An 18,718-nucleotide genomic window follows, 5' to 3' on the forward strand; every position below is an offset into this window, starting at 1 on the left:
TCCCAGGGATAGATATTATGATTATCATAACACCTCTCAGTCTCTTTTCCAGGCTAAACATACCCAGCTTTCTCAAATGAAGGTTCTTACATTCTTTAAGGGAGGTTGCCAGCAATCCGGCTGTGCAAGAAGAGATTTGCTGATGCAACTCTGCCTGCTCCCTCTCCATAACAAGTGATGATGGCAAAAGGCTTCTCAGATGTAAAATAAATATATTTTATTGACCAAATAATACATGCCAGAGCTGTGCTGTAGCTGTAAATAATGCCAGGCTGTGGGCTGGGTAGCAAGGAAGGAATTTGCACCCGCTTTCCCCACCCTGGAGCCCCAACGGAGTTGTAGTCCAAAACACCAAGCTGGCAGGAGTGGGCAGGTTGGGGAAGGTTGTTACATACAAACCCAAATGGCACCAAGGAAAAGCAGCTGATGCCACTTCTTCCTTCCCAGGGCTGGGCAAGTAGAATCATAGAATGGATTTGTTTATTATTTAGGCATTGCATAAAATTTAAGCACTACCGACTGGGACCAAATGAAACTATAACCTAATCAATAAAACTAACAATAACCTAAAAACAGAATAAAGCAGACATCAACATTCTACATTTCTGGACAGGCTTGTCTAAACAAGAATGTTTTCAGTAGGCACCAAAGAGTACATTGAAGTCACCTGCCTCTGACAAGGCTTCCCACCTGCCAGCAATTCTGTGCTAACTGCAGCCTCCAGATACTTAGAAATAGAGGTAGAGAAGAGAAGCTGCTTGATTGCTGCTGTGAACTTCTCTGTTCATCCTGCTGCTATTTTGTTGGGCAAGATTAAGACCAGCAGCACCCAAAACATGCTCACCAGGAAATAAGTTCCCCTGAACTCCTTGGGAACGACTCCATCCTAAGGGAGCATGTTCAGAATGGGACAAGACACCTCCTCCTCCTCAGGAATCCTTTCCCCTGAGAAGCAAACCAGCCTCCTGTGTTTTCAGGTCAGATATCAGAGGGAAACAGGAGGAGAGTCTCACATTAGCCAATGAAGAGCCAATGGGAGATTGCAGGAAAAGATGCATGGAAGCAGAATAACTAACCGGATTAATTCTGCGAGATGCTGAGGGTTCCAAGGAACCTGCAGGTCACATCCAACTGCAGTGCAGACACCAGGGCCGGGAGTTGCCCTCAGGACTTTGAAAGCCAGGGCCCCAAATCCTCATTGTTTTTAGGTGACACATTTTATGAAGATTACCGCTCCCTCATGCAGGCAGGAGAAACCCAACCCTAATCTCAATGGCTCCCTTTGAGCAAAGTCCCTGTCACTCCAATTATATCAGGCGCTCCTTTGTGTGAACCAGTTGGGTCCACCCACCTGGCACCTTCCTTCTGGTGCTTCCAGCCCTCCTCTGAATGAAGGTGGCAAACACTGCCAGATCAGAACATAAGAAGCACCACCAGAATCCTGGGAAATAACCCCTAGAGTTTTAGAGCTTGATCACCTATTGCTAATCATGATGCAAACTGACAACAAAGGAGCGAAACCTGCTTCCCTGAATTTTGAGCAAATAAAGAACATTCAGAGCATGGCAGTTTTCCAAAATGCATTCATCGGGGGTTCAGGGAACATGGATCTGTTCATTCCAGGTGATGCCCACAATAAAAATCATGCAAATCTTTTGATTCTGTAATGCGAGGCTCAAGCAAAACATCTCCAGCAGAATATTGTTATGAGTTTGTGGGGGGGCTAGGTAAAGGTAAAGGGACCCCTGACCGTTAGGTCCAGTCACGGATGACTCTGTGGTTGTGGCACTCACCTCACTTTATTGCCCGCCAATCAAGGATTGATTAAACTTTGCCAAACACAGAAACCCCCTGGATTTAGTTATGCTAACAAGGCAAACCAGCTCCGCAGAGCTAGCTGGATGGGCCATTAAAAGGTAAAGGGACCCCTGACCATTAGGTCCAGTCATGACCGACTCTGGGGTTGCAGCGCTCTATTGGCCGAGGGAGCTGGCGTACAACTTCCGGGTCATGTGGCCAGCATGACAAAGCCGCTTCTGGCGAACCAGAGCAGCACACGGAAACGCCGTTTACCTTCCCACCAGAGTGGTACCTATTTATCTACAGTACTTGCACTTTGAGGTGCTTTCGAACTGCTAGGTTGGCAGGAGCAGGGACTGAGCAATGGGAGCTCACCTCGTCGCGGGGATTCGAACTGCCAGCCATTAGCAGGGGACAAAGGCCAGTGATGGCCCATCAAGAAAACCATTGGAGGGCAAGACTGCCAGGCAAGGGGGAGTGGGACCCCTTCTCTGCTGGGTGCTACTGGGCAGAGGCAAAGGCCAGGTTTGGGGTTTCACCTTTGGATGATGTAACCTGGGGGAGGTCTTTGGAGTCAATTAGTAGCAAGGTAGCTCAGTAGAGAAGAAGGAGGGGCAGAACTTTAAGTGAGCTGAGAATGACAAGTTGAAACCAAAAGACACAAAGAGTGGCTTTTTGCTGTCCTTTGAATCCAATGCTACCCTTATGGGGGAAACCAGACCCTCATGGGATGGCTCTGCAATCTCTCCATCTAGGTGCAGGTTGCATATACTGTATGTGTAAATAAAACCATGTATCATAAAGACACCACATTCTCCACTGTGCCTCATAGTCCCAAAAGGGAACACAGACCCTAGTAGGCAGGCATGCAATGTCTGGAATCTCACACTCTTGTGGAGATGGGGTGGCATGTAACAATATTATGAATTTGAGAGTCTCCCCCTCCACTCCCAGCCAGGGCTTCCCTCTGAATCTTCTCCACCCCCTCAAACTTACCTTTTCCATTCACTGTCTGAGACAGTCTCTGACCAGCACCCTAGTGCAATGTCCCCACAGATAGGAAAGATTAAGAAGAGGGAGGCTTTGTAGACAGGAAAGATGCCTGTAGCTCAGTGATAAGAGCACCCAATTTGCATGCAGAAGGTTCAATTCCTGATGGCTGGTTGGGAATATCCCTTGCCTGAAACGCGGAGGTTGGCTGCCAGTCACTGTAGAAAACATTGAGCTCGGTGGTCTGAGTCAGTTCTTCCTGTGCTCCATTTTTCCTTTTGCTGTGGTTCCTTTGTAGGTGAACAGCTTCTTCTCCCAGTCTAGCCATATACATTTCACTGTTTAGAAACAATGGCAGGAGGATCAGCTGCAACCTGAGATTCCCAGGGCCCTGCATCTACCCAAGATGCCTTATATGTGGCAAGACATGGGAACCTTCAGTTCTGGGCTCAACCCATTCTAGGCAGCTGCCCATCCCCTCCCTCACCTGTGGTTAAATTTACAAGGGAACCTCCATTGCTCAAAGAAGCCCTTCTCACCTGTGCCTTGCTACAGACTCCGGGGGGGGGGGGATGGCATGGCAGTGGGAGAAGTCCCTTTTATTCATCCATGACTAGACAGAGCCCGCCTCTTTGTTTCCTGCCATCTGTCACTTCCAGTGACATCCAGTAGCTCGGCTGGAAGATAAGGAGGGCTCCAGCCTAACACCAAGAAAACACTAACCATTTGGAGCTTGGCTGCCTTGCAATCAATAGGGGTCCAAGTTCCTTTGGTGACTCATCTGGTCCACAAACAACCTGACCCAGAGCACCCACCTAACAGGGGGCAGGAGAATGCTCCAATGTCGCAGATTCATTGACGGATGGGGCCAGAAACAGGTCACAGAATCACAGAGTTGGAAGTGACCCCGAGGGGCATCTAGTCCAACCCCCTGCAATTCAGGAATATCAGCTAAATATCACATGGACTAAGGGTGGAACCATTGATGAGAAACACCATAGACCCGTAAGGATCCTCAAGGCGGTGCTGGACTACAACTCCCATCACCTGTGACCATTGGCCATGCTGGCTATTGGGGCTGCTGCACTCAGGTCCAGCTTGCAAACCTCCCCCTAGGCATCTGGATGGCCTCTGCAAGAAAAGGATGTGGGGTTAGCACGTCATCTTCTTACATCATATTCTTACACTAATGGGACTTGAGTTCAGCAACATTTGGAGAGCATCCATGTCACAGACAGCAGATTTTTTTAAAAAAGAGTTAAGTAGAATAAGAGTCAATCAGAAACTTTAAGAGAATGCCTTTACTTTATTAGGAAAAACTAAGTTTCACTATAGTGTGTGGGGCTTTTGATTTACACAGAGCTCTTTGTCTTACTGCCTGCCAAGAGAGAGAGAGACAGAAAATGTGGGAAACTTAGTGGTAAGTCTTATTCTAAGACTGAGAATGGAAAAAATAATTGCAGACAAATTAAGCTGAACTCTGCCTTGTGAAGAAAATCACAAGCTGCAGAGTGGTGTCCTGAGGGACCGAGAAGCAGCGGAGGTTCTCTCTTTGGAAATACTTTTTTTAAAAATTCAGTTGGTTTCAAACCTCAGTTATTGATCTGAATGCCCACCAGAATGTTCTTCAGATCCAAATGGCTCTGCTGTTCATTCCTCAAGGCCACTCCTTGGCACGACGCCAGCCACAAGCTAGACTTGCACCCGCTCTGGGAATTTTCCTTAAGGAATTCCCCAGATCCAATAAAACCTCACTACTTCAAAAGCTGCCTAGAACAAAGCTTGCATGATGGCAGTGACAGACCGCTACAGAACAGGAAGGAGATTCACACACTGCCAGAGCCCCAGAGTGATCAGAATGATAGCTGGAATATTCCTTACAGGACTGAGAGACTCTGCATGGTACATGGCAAATTTCCCGACATGCCTGTCGGCTCTCTCAGCTTGAAGGCTGACTACTCTTCTGCTTGTAAAGGTTAGCAAAGTGCACAGTGGTGGTGTCTGGAGAAACTTTTCGACTTACATCCCAAAAGGCAGTTAAGGAGGGAGTGGGGTAGGGGGAGTGCCAGAGTTTCTTAAGCCAGACACCTGCTGGAATATTCAGGACAGATAAAAGAAAGGACTTTTTCATGCAGCACAGAGCCAAACTATGGAACTCGCTCCCACAGGAGAGAGCCACCAACTTGGATGGCTTTAAAGGAGGATTTGCTAAAATCACGGAGAAGGAGAGGGCTATTGATGGCTACTAGCCAGGATGGCTCTGCTCTGCCTCAAAGTCGGAGGTAGCAATGCTTCCAAATAGCAGTTGCTGGAAACCTGAAGAGGGTGGAGGGCTCTTGTGTTCAAATTCTGCTTGGGAGTTTCCCACTAAGGCATCTGGTTGGCAGCTGTGAGGATGCTGGACTAGACGGGCCACTGGCCTGATCCAGCAAGCTCTCCTTATGTTCCTTGGCTCAATGTTACATTAGATGCAAGATCCATCTCTTGCAGGTTTTAAAACTGTTATTAAAGGGGCCCCTGACCATCAGGTCCAGTCGTGTCCGACTCTGGGGTTGCGGCGCTCATCCCGCTCTATAGGCCGAGGGAGCCGGTGTTTGTCCCCAGACAGCTTCTGGGTCATGTGGCCAGCACGACAAAGCTGCTTCTGGCGAACCAGAGCAGCGCACGGAAACGCCATTTACCTTCCCACCGGAGCGGTCCCTATTTATCTACTTGCACTTTGATGTGCTTTCGAACTGCTAGGTGGGCAGGAGCTGGGACCGAGCAACGGGAACTCACCCCATTGCAGGGATTCGAACCGCCGACCTTCTGATCATCAAGCCCTAGACTCTGTGATTTAACCCACAGCGTCACCTGGGTCCAGTTGTAAAAGGCCTGATTCAGATCAGGACTGCAATGCTGGGGAAAATCTAGCACCAGATGGGCAAGATGGACTGAAGAGTCAAGATTATGACAATCAATGAATTTCAATATGTTTTTTGCTCATGCATCCTTGCTCACTTTGGGGGCAAGGATGCTGGGGTGCATCATCCTTTGGTCTGCAGTAGGGCTCCTCTCTTTTTAGAATCAATGAATAATTGAAAGAGAGAACTGTAGAGTTGGGAGTAACCCCAAGGTCATCTAATTCAACTCCCTGCAAGGCAGGAATGGCAGCTAAAGAATCCATGGCAAGTGGTCATCCAACCTCTACTTAAAAGCCTCCAAGGGAGGAGAGTCCATAACCTTCTGCGGGAGTCCATTCCACTGTTGAACGGCTCTTACTATGAGAAAGTTCTTCCTAATTTTTAGTTGGAATCTTCTTTCTTGTCATTTGAATCCATTGATTCAGATCCTACTTTCTGAAGCAGCAGAAAACAAGCTTGCTCCATCTTCCATATGAAAGCCTTTGAGATATTTAAGATGGCTACACCACAGAATCATAGAATTGTAGAGTTGTAAGGGATGACTAGGGTCATCTAGTCCAATCCCCTGCAATACAGGAATATGTAGGTGGCCCATAGGGGGATTAAACCCACATTATCACATTATCAGCACCACACTCTAAACAACTGAGCTCAGTTCTCAATGTCTTTAATACCATTATGTTCTTCATGGATTGATGGTCTGCTGCTAGATTATGTACTGCAATGGATTTATAATTGCTGCTTTTTTCTAGCATAAAATAAAATCTCCAGTCTGTAACTAGATCCCTTCCAGATCCCAGATAATGCCCATTCTGAGCAACAGCAGTGACTTCAGTCCGCCAACCTTCATGCTGATGGGATTCCCTGGGCTGGAGATGTATCACCGCTGGATCTCTGTCCCATTCTGCTCTATCTACCTCATGGCCCTTTTAGGCAACAGCACCATCCTCTTTGTCATCAAGACCAACTCAAGCCTTCACCAGCCCATGTATGTTCTCCTTTCCATGTTGGCCATCACCGACTTGGGCTTGTCCATCTCCACCTTACCGACGGTGCTGGGGCTCTTTTGGTTCAATGTGAGGGAGATTGACTTTAACGCCTGTGCCACACAACTCTTCTTTATTCATACCTTCTCTTTCATGGAGTCCTCAGTGCTGTTGGCCATGGCCTTTGACCGCTACATTGCTATCTGCAACCCACTGAGATACAGCAGCATCTTGACAAACTCAGTGTTGGTCAAGATTGGCCTGGCCATTGCCGCAAGGAGTTCAGGCATTGTGCTGCCAACACCGTGGCTACTCAGGAGGTACAAGTACCCCAGGGGCACCCTGCTGCTCTCCCACTCATTTTGCTTACACCAAGATGTGCTGAAGCTCTCTTGCTCTGACTCAAGAGTAAGCAGTGTCTATGGTTTGTGTGTTGTCCTTTGCACTTTGGTGATTGACTCTCTGCTCATCCTGTTGTCATATGTGAAGATCATTAAGACCATCACAGTCATCGCCTCCAGGGAGCAGCGGCTCAAGGCTTTCGACACATGTGTCTCCCACATCTGTGTTGTCTTGATCTTCTTCATTCCTGTGATTGGGGTGTCAATGATACACCGATTTGGGAGGCACATTTCCCCCGTTGCTCATATCCTCATGGCCAATGTCTACCTCCTCATCCCACCAGTCCTCAATCCCATCGTGTACAGCGTGAAAACTCAGCCCATCCAGAAGGGCATCTTGATGGCATTTGGTAAAAAAAGGACCATCCGCTAGGAATGGCTTTGGACACTCCAGGTTTCCACTGGGAATTCTTCAACTATGTTGCTTTATGGTTCATTTACTTGTTCATTGTTTTGGTTCTGAATTTTCTGGCTCCTATCCCTAAAGTGCTGTACAGCCCAAAATACAAACAACAGTTTAAAAATGCATGCACTGGATGTTTTGGGAAGGAAATAGAGATGTTTTGCTTTGCTGCTGGATTAGATATTAAAAGCCTTGGAAATTCTGAAGCATGGAAAAATCCAGCTTTGGGAGGCGCTCTTGTGAGAGGGGATTGAAATTTTGGAGAAAATTAAAGGGTACACTACTTGCTTTCTCATCAAGTCTTATTTTACTGCTTTAACAACATAAAATACATAGTTCATAATTTAGCATATAAAATTGTACTTATTTATGAAATTGACAGAGAAATCCTGCCCAATGTACTCTGTAACTTGTAAGTGCCTTTGAGGATTTTTTTACAACCAGGCAGTGTACAAATTTTATGAAATAAATACATTTCCATATGAAAACAATGAGGCATTCCATAGGTTTTCAAAAGTCACAATAGTAGATTAAAAGTGAAATTTGAGGGAAAGCCTCACTGATTTGCTATTGTTGTAAAGAACTCTCACTGAATTTAATGGGATTTACTTCTGAATAGACATGGCTGTTGTTGTTGTTGTTGTTGTTTAGTCGTTTAGTCGTGTCCGACTCTTCATGACCCCATGGACCATAGCACGCCAGGCACTCCTGTCTTCCACTGCCTCCCGCAGTTTGGTCAAACTCATGTTGGTAGCTTCGAGAACACTGTCCAGCTATCTCGTCCTCTGTCCTTGAGCTTCAGACCATATTTTGCACTCTCCTCTTTCACCCTCATTAAAGGGTTCTTTAATTCCTCCTCACTTTCTGCCATCAAGGTTGTGTCATCTGCATATCTGAGGTTGCTGATATTTCTTCCGGCAATCTTAATTCCGGTTGGGATTCATCTAGTCCAGCCTTTCACATGATGAATTCTGCATATAAGTTAAATAAGCAGGGAGACAATATACAACCTTGTCGTACTCCTTTCCCAATTTTGAACCAGTCAGTTGTTCCATATCCAGTTCTAACTGTAGCTTCTTGTCCCACATAGAGATTTCTCAGGAGACAGATGAGGTGATCAGCCACTCCCATTTCTTTAAGAGCTTGCCATAGTTTGCTGTGGTCGACACAGTCAAAGGCTTTTGCATAGTTGATGAAGCAGAAGTAGATGTTTTTCTGGAACTCTCTAGCTTTCTCCATAATCCAGCGCATGTTTGCTATTTGGTCTCTGGTTCATCTGCCCCTTCGAAATCCAGCTTGTACTTCTGGGAGTTCTCGGTCAACATACTGCCTAAGCCTGCCTTGTAGAATTTTAAGCATAACCTTGCTAGCGTGTGAAATGAATGCAATTGTGAGGTAGTTGGAGCATTCTTTGGCGCTGCCCTTCTTTGGGATTGGGATGTAAACTGATCTTCTCCAATCCTCTGGCCATTGCTGAGTTTTCCAAACTTGCTGGCATATTGAGTGTAGCACCTTTCTCTCCAAGATGTCTGGCTCAAGGTCATCAACCACACTACCTGGGGTGTACGAGACCTCCATATCTTTCTGGTATAATTCCTCTGTGTATTCTTGCCACCTCTTCTTGATGTCTTCTGCTTCTGTTAGGTCCTTACCACTTTTGTCCTTGATTATGGTAATCTTTGTACGAAATGTTCCTTTCATATCTCCAATTTTCTTGAACAGATCTCTGGTTTCCCCCATTCTATTGTTTTCCTCTATTTCTTTGCATTGCTCGTTTAAGAAGGCCCTCTTGTCTCTCCTTGCTATTTTTTGAAAATCTGCATGGCTAGGATTGCACTTATAGTGCACATCAACTGCCTTTGGCAACAAATTGAAACAAGAACAGGCACCTGTATACATCACTGAATATGTAAATATTTATTGCAAAACATTTTTTAATGCATTTATAAAAAAATATTTACATACTGCTATTCATAAAAAAATATCAGATCAGTTTACAATAATTCTACATAAAACCATACAATAATAACCATATAAAAGTGTTAAAATCAGAAATCAGTATTCTTAATTGCCTTCACAAGTCTGATGGAACAGAAATGTTTTCAGCAGACTTTGGAAGTTAAAATAGAATCACTATTAGCAGAGTATTGCACAATACTGGTTGATGGCACCAAAATCTCAGTTTCTCATGGTCAAATGAGCCTTGCCAACCAACAGTTCTCCTGCAGATGATGGGGAAGGGATGCAGCACAGTGGAACAGCATCTGCCTTGCCTGAGGAAGGTCCCAGGTTCAATCCCCAGATACGACTGAGAGAGGCTCCTGCCTCAAACTCTGGACAGTCACAGCCAGTCGATGTAGACAAGACAATGGTAGATGGATCAGTGGTCTGAGTCAGCATAAGGCAGCTCCCTATGCTTGCTATCCTATGAACTCAGTGACTTAGCTGGGATACAAGTGTTCAGATTATCTCTGAGGCGCACTGGACTTAAGTGGTTCAGTGCTTTGACGAGGATCTTGAACCTGGCTCAGTAGCAGACGGGCAGCCAATGCAGTTGTTTTAACGATAGTGTCAGGTATTCACTACCACATGTCCCCATCCACAGTCTGGTTGCTGCATTCTGCACCATTTGGACATTTTGGGCGCCTTGTTCTCACACAATTTTGGGCTGAGATCTTGCCCCCCCCAAAAAAAGAATTTGGGGAGGCCTGCGATTTTGGGCAGTCCCCCAAAATGCATGTTTTTGGACACTGTGCCCCTGAAAGGAATTTTTCCAGGTCCATGATCTCACATCGGTTACATGACTCACACAGGAATTCGGACCCATAAGATGATAATTTATAATATATTATTATTATTATTATTATTATTATTATTATTATTATTATTGCCACATTGTGTTGGAGGATATGAAAGAAACCCAAGAGCAGCTTCATATACAGCATACTGTATTGCCTTGAGTTTGCCAACTCATATTCGACTGTCTGTCTAGGTATAGCCTTAGTTGGCACATTAGACAAAGCTGGAAAAAGATACTCCTGGTCACAGAGGACACTTGGGCCTCAAGGGACAAAGCTGTACCCAGGAGTACACACTTGCTCCTTCAGAGGGAGTGTACCCCCACCCAACACAGATGGGGTAAATTGCCTGTCACATGAACATGGCAACCACCCACACAAAGAGCTGCCATCTTCCCAGATGACACACAGCCCTACTTCACCACTACATCTGAACCAGGAGCGACTGTGAAAGCTCTGAACTGGCGTCTGAATGCAGCGGTGGACTGGATGAGGGCCAATAAACTGTGCTTGAATCCTGCCACAATGGAGATCAAATTGACAGATGGAAGCACATCCACTTGATTGTCATTTTCAAGAGATTCCTCTGACATGCCCAACTGGGAGTCGGTTACCTTAAATCCAGGGACTTACTGCTGAGTGGCTAGCTATAGGATTGCACTGGAAAATAAAGAAAACACATTCAGACTATGTGGCACAAATATTATAAATGTACTGGTAGCTACAATGGCAACAACTCAGCTGATCCGCAGCCACTTGTCTACAGATGGAGGTCTTGCAAAATTTACCTGGCTCCCAGGAATTTGTCCCAGGCTTCACAGTGAATGAGCTTCGCTACTTAGCAGTTCCCAGGGGCGGCTTCTGCTGAATGCAAGCACTTCCCAGGAGAGGTGCAAAGGGACATATAAAGAAGGCTCCTCAGTTGTGAAAGCGTTCCAGGGATGTGCCCATGTCCCTAGGCTAGGGAATGGTTGTCTTCTTATGACAGAGCTTCAGAAAGCTGGAAGAAGGCACCCAAAGCCCATCCGAACCAACCTGCTTTGAATCCTCTAACTGAAGCTCATTTCGGTGAGTTGTGTTTCGTTTATTCTGTGTCATGATAGATAAGTAAATGGAAGGCAGTTAGGCAGGGAGAGAGGAAGAGAGAGAGCGAAAAGACCTGCTCAAGTCCCTAACAAGTTCAAAGAATCATACAACTGTAGTGTTAAAAGGGGCCTAAAGGGCCTCTGCAATGTGATTGTAGCAGCCATTGCCAACTTGGTGCCCTCCAGATATTTCAGACTACAACATCAAAAAGCTGTGCTGATTCAGGTTGATAGAAGTTGTGGTCCAAAATTTTGGCAGCACAGAAATTTTCAAAAGCTGGTTTGTTAAAAAAAATTTTTTAGAAGGGAAGGCTTAGATGTTATGCAGAGATGCTTCATTCCTGTATAAAGAAATAAGATGCTGAGGTTTGCAGTTGGCAGCCTTCTTGATAAAGCACATTGTTGTTGTTGTCGTTGTTGTCGTTTAGTCGTGTCCGACTCTTCGTGACCCCATGGACCAGAGCATGCCAGGCACTCCTGTCTTCCACAGCCTCCCGCAGTTTAGTCAGACTCATGTTCGTAGCTTTGAGAACACTGTCCCATCATCTCGTCCTCTGTCGTCCCCTTCTCCTTGTGCCCTCCATCTTTCCCAGCATCAGGGTCTTTTCCAGGGAGTCTTCTCTTCTCATGAGGTGGTCAAAGTATTGGAGCCTCAGCTCCAGGATCTGTCCTTCCAGTGAACACTCAGGGCTGATTTCCTTCAGAATGGATAGGTTTGATCTTCTTGCAGTCCATGGGACTCAAGAGTCTCCTCCAGCACCATAATTCAAAAGCATCAATTCTTCGGCGATCAGCCTTCTTTATGGTCCAGCTCTCACTTCCTTACATCACTACTGGGAAAACCATAGCTTTAACTATATGGACCTTTGTCAGCAAGGTGATGTCACTTTCTGCCATCAAGGTTGTGTCATCAGCATATCTGAGGTTGTTGATATTTCTTCCGACAATCTTAATTCCGGCTTGGGATTCATCCAGTCCAGCCTTTCACATGATGAATTCTGCATATAAGTTAAATAAGCAGGGAAACAATATACAGCCTTGTTGTACTCCTTTCCCAATTTTGAACCAATCAGTTGTTCCATATCCAGTTCTAACTGTAGCTTCTTGTCCCACATAGAGATTTCTCAGGAGACAGATGAGGTGATCAGGCACTCCCATTTCTTTAAGAGCTTGCCATAGTTTGCTGTGGTCAACACAGTCAAATACTTTTGCATAGTCAATGAAGCAGAAGTAGAAACACAAATAGGGAGAGGCCTTGGGTGGTTGGGTGGAGAATGAAGGTGCCATTACCTCAACCTTATCCATTCTTAAATGCTACTCACAAAGAGGCAGCATGACAGAAACAGAGCTATCCTCTGAAATTCACATTTCTTTGAATTTTGTGATGCAGTTCTCTAACAAAAAATATGTACAGAAAATGTATATATTGGGAGTAATGTGCAAGAAAATGCATGTATTAGTGAAAATAACATGCACACATGCACTAAATTAGGGAAATTGCTTGCAAAAATGTGTGTGCTAGAACTGCATACAAAAATGTGTGTACTGTATTAGGAAGAGTTTGCACTAAAATGCTGATTGATTTATATGAGGATATTTTTTTCCAGGGGTCTGGTCTGCTGGGCAGTGGCCCTGCAACACCTGAAAAGGCTTGGGTGCAGTCTGCCATGGCAGCTATGACACATGTAGACAATGCCTTGTGGCTCCTTGCCACCATCATTGAGGTGCCCAAGTGGCCAAATTCCTGATGACCAGTAATGCTGATGCAACTGCTGTTCAGTTTTTGTAGGAAAATGTAGACCCTGCCCACCTTCCGCACACAAACATTGCCTGTTTTTTCCAAAAGGCACCCATCAGTAGATCATTGGGGTATTAGTTGTTGATATTAGTGGCAGACACAGCGTACCCAAAACAGACAGCCATCTGCTCTCCAGCAAAGTTGTATAGGGGGCCATATGTCACTTCCATTTAGAATGGTGACATATTCATATGTCAGGCTTCCTTTATAAATGCCAGCAACAAAGTCTTCACTAAAGTTCCCATTGAAGTGACTGACCACCACAGATTAATCAATGTAACTGTCATCAGCCTTGAATCATAGAAAGTAGAGTTGGAAGGCTCTGGCGTGCTATGGTCCATGGGGTCACGAAGAGTCGGACACGACTAAACGACTAAACAACAACAACAGAGTTGGAAGGGACCTCAAGGTCATATACTCCAGCCCCCTCCAATGCAAGAATCTCAACTAAAGCATCCATGGCTATCCAACCTCTGCTTAAAAACCTCCAAGGAAGGAGAGTCCACCACCTTGTGAGGGAGTGTGAGGGAGTCTGTCCCGCTATCCAACAGCTCTTACTGTCAGAAGGTTCTTCCTGATGTTTAGTCGGAACGTCCTTTCTTGTTACTTGAATCCAGAGATTCGGGTCCCTTGATCATCTTGGTTTCCCTCATCTGCACAGGCTTCCCTGCGATGGTCAATGTCCATGTGACAATGGAAAAGCAATTTGTGATTCACACTTAGCCTGGAAGGGGAAAGAAATGCACACCACTCAAGAAAATAACATTTTGAAAACCGCTTTGAGGGCTTTTCTTCTTCTTACAATCAAGTGGTGTATAAATTTTATGAAAGAAATAACTGTGTTTCTTTTAATAGAGAACAGCAAAGACTACGGGAGAAAGTTATTGGAAGACTATCATGTCCTCCAACCACTCAGCCTTCAGTCCTCCTGTGTTCCTCCTGACAGGCTTCCCAGGGCTAGAAAAACACCATGCCTGGATCTCCATCCCCATCTTCTCCATGTACCTGGTAGCCATTGCAGGGAACAGTACCATCCTCATCATCATCAAGATGGATCAAGCCCTCCATGAGCCCATGTACTATTTCCTCTCCATGCTGGCCATGACAGACCTGGGCTTGTCCATTACCACTCTGCCCACCATGTTGAGCGTTCTGTGGTTCAGTCACCGTGTGATCAGCTTCAACGCCTGCCTGGCCCAGATGTACTTCATCCACACCTTGTCCATTGCTGAGTCAGGAATTTTGTTGGCCATGGCCTTCGATCGCTTGGTGGCCATCCGGAACCCCTTGAGGTACACAACGATCTTGACCAACAAAACTATAATCAAGATTGGGGTGGGGGTTGCCTTTCGGGCTGCCTTCCTCGTCCTCCCTGGATCCCTCCTGCTGAGAAGGCTGCAGTATGGAAAAGTAAGTGTGCTTTCCTATTCATTTTGCTTGCACCAGGATGTTCTGAAAGTGGTGCATTCAGACAAGAGAACCAACAGCATCTTTGGTTTGCTGGTGATGCTCTTTTCCACTGCTGTGGATTCCCTGTTGCTCGTCCTGTCCTACTTCATGATTCTCAGAACTGTGTTGGGAGTTGCCTCCAAGGAGGAGCGTTTCAAGGCGCTGAGTACTTGTGTCTCCCACATCTGCGCTGTCCTAAGTTTCTACATCCCCATGCTTGGCTTGACTATGATCCACCGCTATGGGAAGCATGCTCCACCCATCATTTTCATCCTCATCGCTAATGTCTATCTCTTGGTGCCGCCTCTGATGAACCCTATTGTGTACAGTGTGAAAACCAAGCAGATCCGCACACGGATAATCTTGAAGCTCCGGAAGAAGGAAAAGGCACTAAAAGCCTCAAAGTGACAGGTTTCCCGACGCTACATATTCATTCATTTATTTTATTTATTCATTCTGGTTGTTTTATGGCCAAAGACCTAGGTAAAAAGAAAAGTTTTCACCTGGCACCTAAAGACATGTAATGATGGTGAGCCTCTCTGGCAAGAGAATTCCACAGATAGGGAGCCACTACAGAAAAGGTCCATTCTCAGGTTGTTACCCTCTGAACCTCTCAAGGAGTGGAAACACAGAGAAGGGCCTTGGAAGACAAGCACAGCATCTGAGTCAGCTTGTATGGGGAGAGATGGTCCTTAAGGTATTGAGGTCCCGAGCCATGTAAGACATTTTAGGTGAGCTCTAGCACTCTGAATTGGGCCCAGAACTACTTAGTAGACAGTGCAGCTGAGCCAGAATTGTCTTGCCCTGGTGGGCAACCTGACCATCAAAATTTGCACTAGCTGAAGTTTCTGGACCATCTTTAGAGGCAGCTTCATGTATAACAAATTACAGTAATCTAACCTAGAGATTACCAGGGCTTAGGCCACAGAAGTTAGGCTATCCCTGTTCATATAGGGGTGTAGTTGGGCCACCAGTCGAAGCTGACAGAAGGCACTCCATGCCACCAAGATCACCTGAGTCTCAAGCGACAGCAATGGGTTCAGAAGAAACTCCAAGCTATGCTTCTGCTCCTTTACAGGGAGTGTAACCTCATGAAGAGCAGGCAGTCTCCCACCTTCCCATCTACAAAACCACCCACCAACAGTGCCTCTGTCTTATCTCATACCCTCCAACACTCCTCAGATGAAAATCGTGACATTCTATTATTTGAGGAATGTTGGAGGCTATGTAGACTTGTTAAATTTGCACAGCAAGCAGAGAGATTTAAGGGTAAGTTTCTCCCCTTTCCCACCCCTGCCTTCTGAGCTCTCCTCCCACACTTGCCTGGCGATAGATGGAATTCAACATTACCCTTTTCCTATTGTTCTGTCTGTGCGGCATTGCTCTTTGCCAGATGGAAAGATGCCCGTCTCCTCCCTCTGTGTGCTGTTCAGGGGGTTCTACTGAGCCCCCCCCAGGCCTTTTTCAGAGGGTGTGGGGGTGCAGGGGGAAGAGACATGGGAAAGACACACTTCATAAGCGGAAGTCTTTGCCCAAGGCTTCTGCTTACGGGGTTGGTTAGGTGAATCTTCCCCAATAACTCTTTCAAATCTGCTCATTCACGAATCCATTCCAACCTGTTTCTGCATTTGTTGTCATCCATCTGTCTCAAGAGACAATGGAGTGTGCCTCTGGGGGGAGAAGTCAAACCAATGTATTAGCAACACCAAAGTGACTTCCTCAGGGTGCAAGTCTGGGCAGTATTTCTGGAGGTTATGGGCTACCCAAACAACATCACCTTTTTGGACAAAGGAAAGCAGAGCAAGACATTTGGCACCAGCCTGGGTGCAGGAGTTGCTGGAAGGAGATGTACAAGGAGCCACCCAACCATCATAGGAACCATAGCTGCCAAGTTTTCCCTTTTCTCACGAGGAAGCCTATTCAGCATAAGGGAATTTCCCTTTAAAAAAGGGATAACTTGGCAGCTATGATAGGAACTCCACTCTGGATCTTTATAGGGTTTACCCTTGAGCCTTTTTTTCTGAATGGCTGGGGAGACCTGGGCAGATGGGCGGGGTATAAATAAATTATTATTATTATTATTATTATTATTATTATTATTATTATTATTATTATTATTATTACTATTATTATTCCAAAAATATCCTGCAGGGAAGCAGAGACTTAAGTTCAGAGTTTTCCTTCTCCTAGATGGGTTACCTTCCCAGGTGAATGAGCACCAATTGCCCCTCACTTTTTATGCATTAATCTACTTTAAAAAATACCAAACGCAAAACACCCCTGCATGAAAAATTGCATTTCAATATATTTTTGTAAATCTTCTCACAAACTACACTTCTCCAATCCTTATCCTAAAACATACATTTTAAAATACATCTTGGTACATCTTTAAACCAAACATCGGCCACAGCAAATTTTGTGGATTGTTAAATCTGAAGGAAACTACGTTCCTGTCCTCATAGTGCAAGAAATAGGGATAATTTCAGTTCATATTAAAATTCACAAGAGCAACTTTGTCAAGCATCCATAAGCATGACACACAAAATCCTACAAAAATAACCCAAGTCCCCAGGAATTCATTTTGGGCTTGGTGGATAATGAACTTTTCAGCCCAAGGGCAGCTTCCAGTGATGTAAGAATCTCCCAAGAGGGGAACACAAGAACACATAAAGGCTCCTTGCGTTGCTGGAATTGTAAGCACTTGTTCATGTGCAAAGATGATGCTGAATGTCTCTTTGCTGTAGAATGCAAGACACACAAAATTGCTGAAGCGAGGAACCAAAAGCCCACTTGAATTGACTAGCTTTAAGTCCTCTAATGAGATGTGATTTGGGTGAGTTGCATTTCCTTTACTTGACATCTTTATAGACTCATTTTAACAGGCCATGGGGGTTTGCCGGTGCAGAAGGTTCTACTCAGATGAGAGTAGAACCCCACCACAAAACACCAACACCACATGAATTTTACTGTAGCAAACATTACTTCCAGATGCAGGTGTCAAGAGAAGAAAAAAGATACGCATTGTAGAGCACCTTGTGCCCTGCATTTCCTTTGGTCTGCATAGCCATCTCTTTCCCTGCCTGTGGTCTTTCTGAGGACCCCCTAAAACTCAAATGCTGAGACATTGTTGGGGAGCAGAGGTCCCTGGTTTAGTTTCCTTCTGGTGTGTGGGAGGGCACTGAGGACTTGGGCATCTTCAGTGTTGGCTTTCTTGCAAGCAGAAGATACTGCAGAGACCAAAAGCTTACTATAGCAGGCAGTGCACAATATGTTCCCAGAGATCAATGTGTGTAGCCTCTGCCCTTCAGTGCCATGCATATCCCAAGTCCAGCTAACTCCGGATGGACACCCTTAGCATTCCCTCACACCCTTATCTCTTGCAATTCAAAACTCACTGTCTTAAAACAGCTGCAGAGAACTCAAACCTCTCCTCTCCTGGATAATTCAAGTGGTTCCATGTGGAGAGCAGTTGCAGGCATTAAGCATGTCAAAGTTTATTCTTGGGTTCTAACCAATCTTCCACAGTGATAAATCTGGGGAAACACACAAATATACAGTTCCCGTTTGTCCCATCAGCCAGCCAGCCTCTCTGTTAAAGGGAAGAAAAGAGAATTTATCTGTGCTGTTATCTCAAAGAACAAAGGAATACAAGGCTTCTCAAAAGGTGAGTTTGCTAGAATTGTAGGAGTAGGTCTGGTGTCTCCTCTCCTTGGTGGATGCGCCTCTGCCCCATTGCTACTTCACAACACAAATAACAAGGAGTGAGGGCCTTGGGGGAAAGTGACCACACAATGCAAGAAGTTGGGAGCTTTTGGAAATCCAAAGGTGAGCATTGCCAAGTTTGTGCCTGAAACTTGAGGAAATATTTTTTTAATGAACTCAGAGGAATGCTAGGTAGGATCTCATGGCTCTATATACTGGTGCAAAAAGCAACCCAAGGTGTGTGGGAGATCCTCAAGGAGGAGCTGCAAAAAGGCACACTCACACCCACAATTCTAATGAAGAAAAAATTGGGTGGTTTTGAATCAAAGAATATGCGACAGATTATTCAGTTAAAATCAAAATGTAAATCAGCATAAGGAAATCTCTGTTTCACATTCAGGCT

General features: G+C 45.4%; 2 protein-coding genes across 2 annotated transcripts; both read left to right on the forward strand.

Moving 5' to 3' along the window:
• The first annotated feature begins 6,496 nt into the window (after nucleotides 1-6,496).
• LOC118085013 (olfactory receptor 51L1-like) lies at nucleotides 6,497-7,453 on the forward strand. The gene has a single exon (XM_035115265.2). It carries the CDS (start codon nucleotides 6,497-6,499, stop codon nucleotides 7,451-7,453), a length of 957 nt encoding a protein of 318 aa, XP_034971156.1.
• A 6,608-nt stretch (nucleotides 7,454-14,061) lies between these two features.
• On the forward strand, nucleotides 14,062-15,021 carry LOC118085012 (olfactory receptor 51A4-like). The gene has a single exon (XM_035115264.1). The coding sequence runs from the start codon at nucleotides 14,062-14,064 to the stop codon at nucleotides 15,019-15,021; it is 960 nt and encodes a 319-aa protein (XP_034971155.1).
• Nucleotides 15,022-18,718: the final 3,697 nt, after the last annotated feature.

Source organism: Zootoca vivipara, chromosome 4 (assembly GCF_963506605.1).
Source record: "Zootoca vivipara chromosome 4, rZooViv1.1, whole genome shotgun sequence".
Taxonomy (NCBI): Eukaryota; Metazoa; Chordata; class Lepidosauria; order Squamata; family Lacertidae; genus Zootoca; species Zootoca vivipara.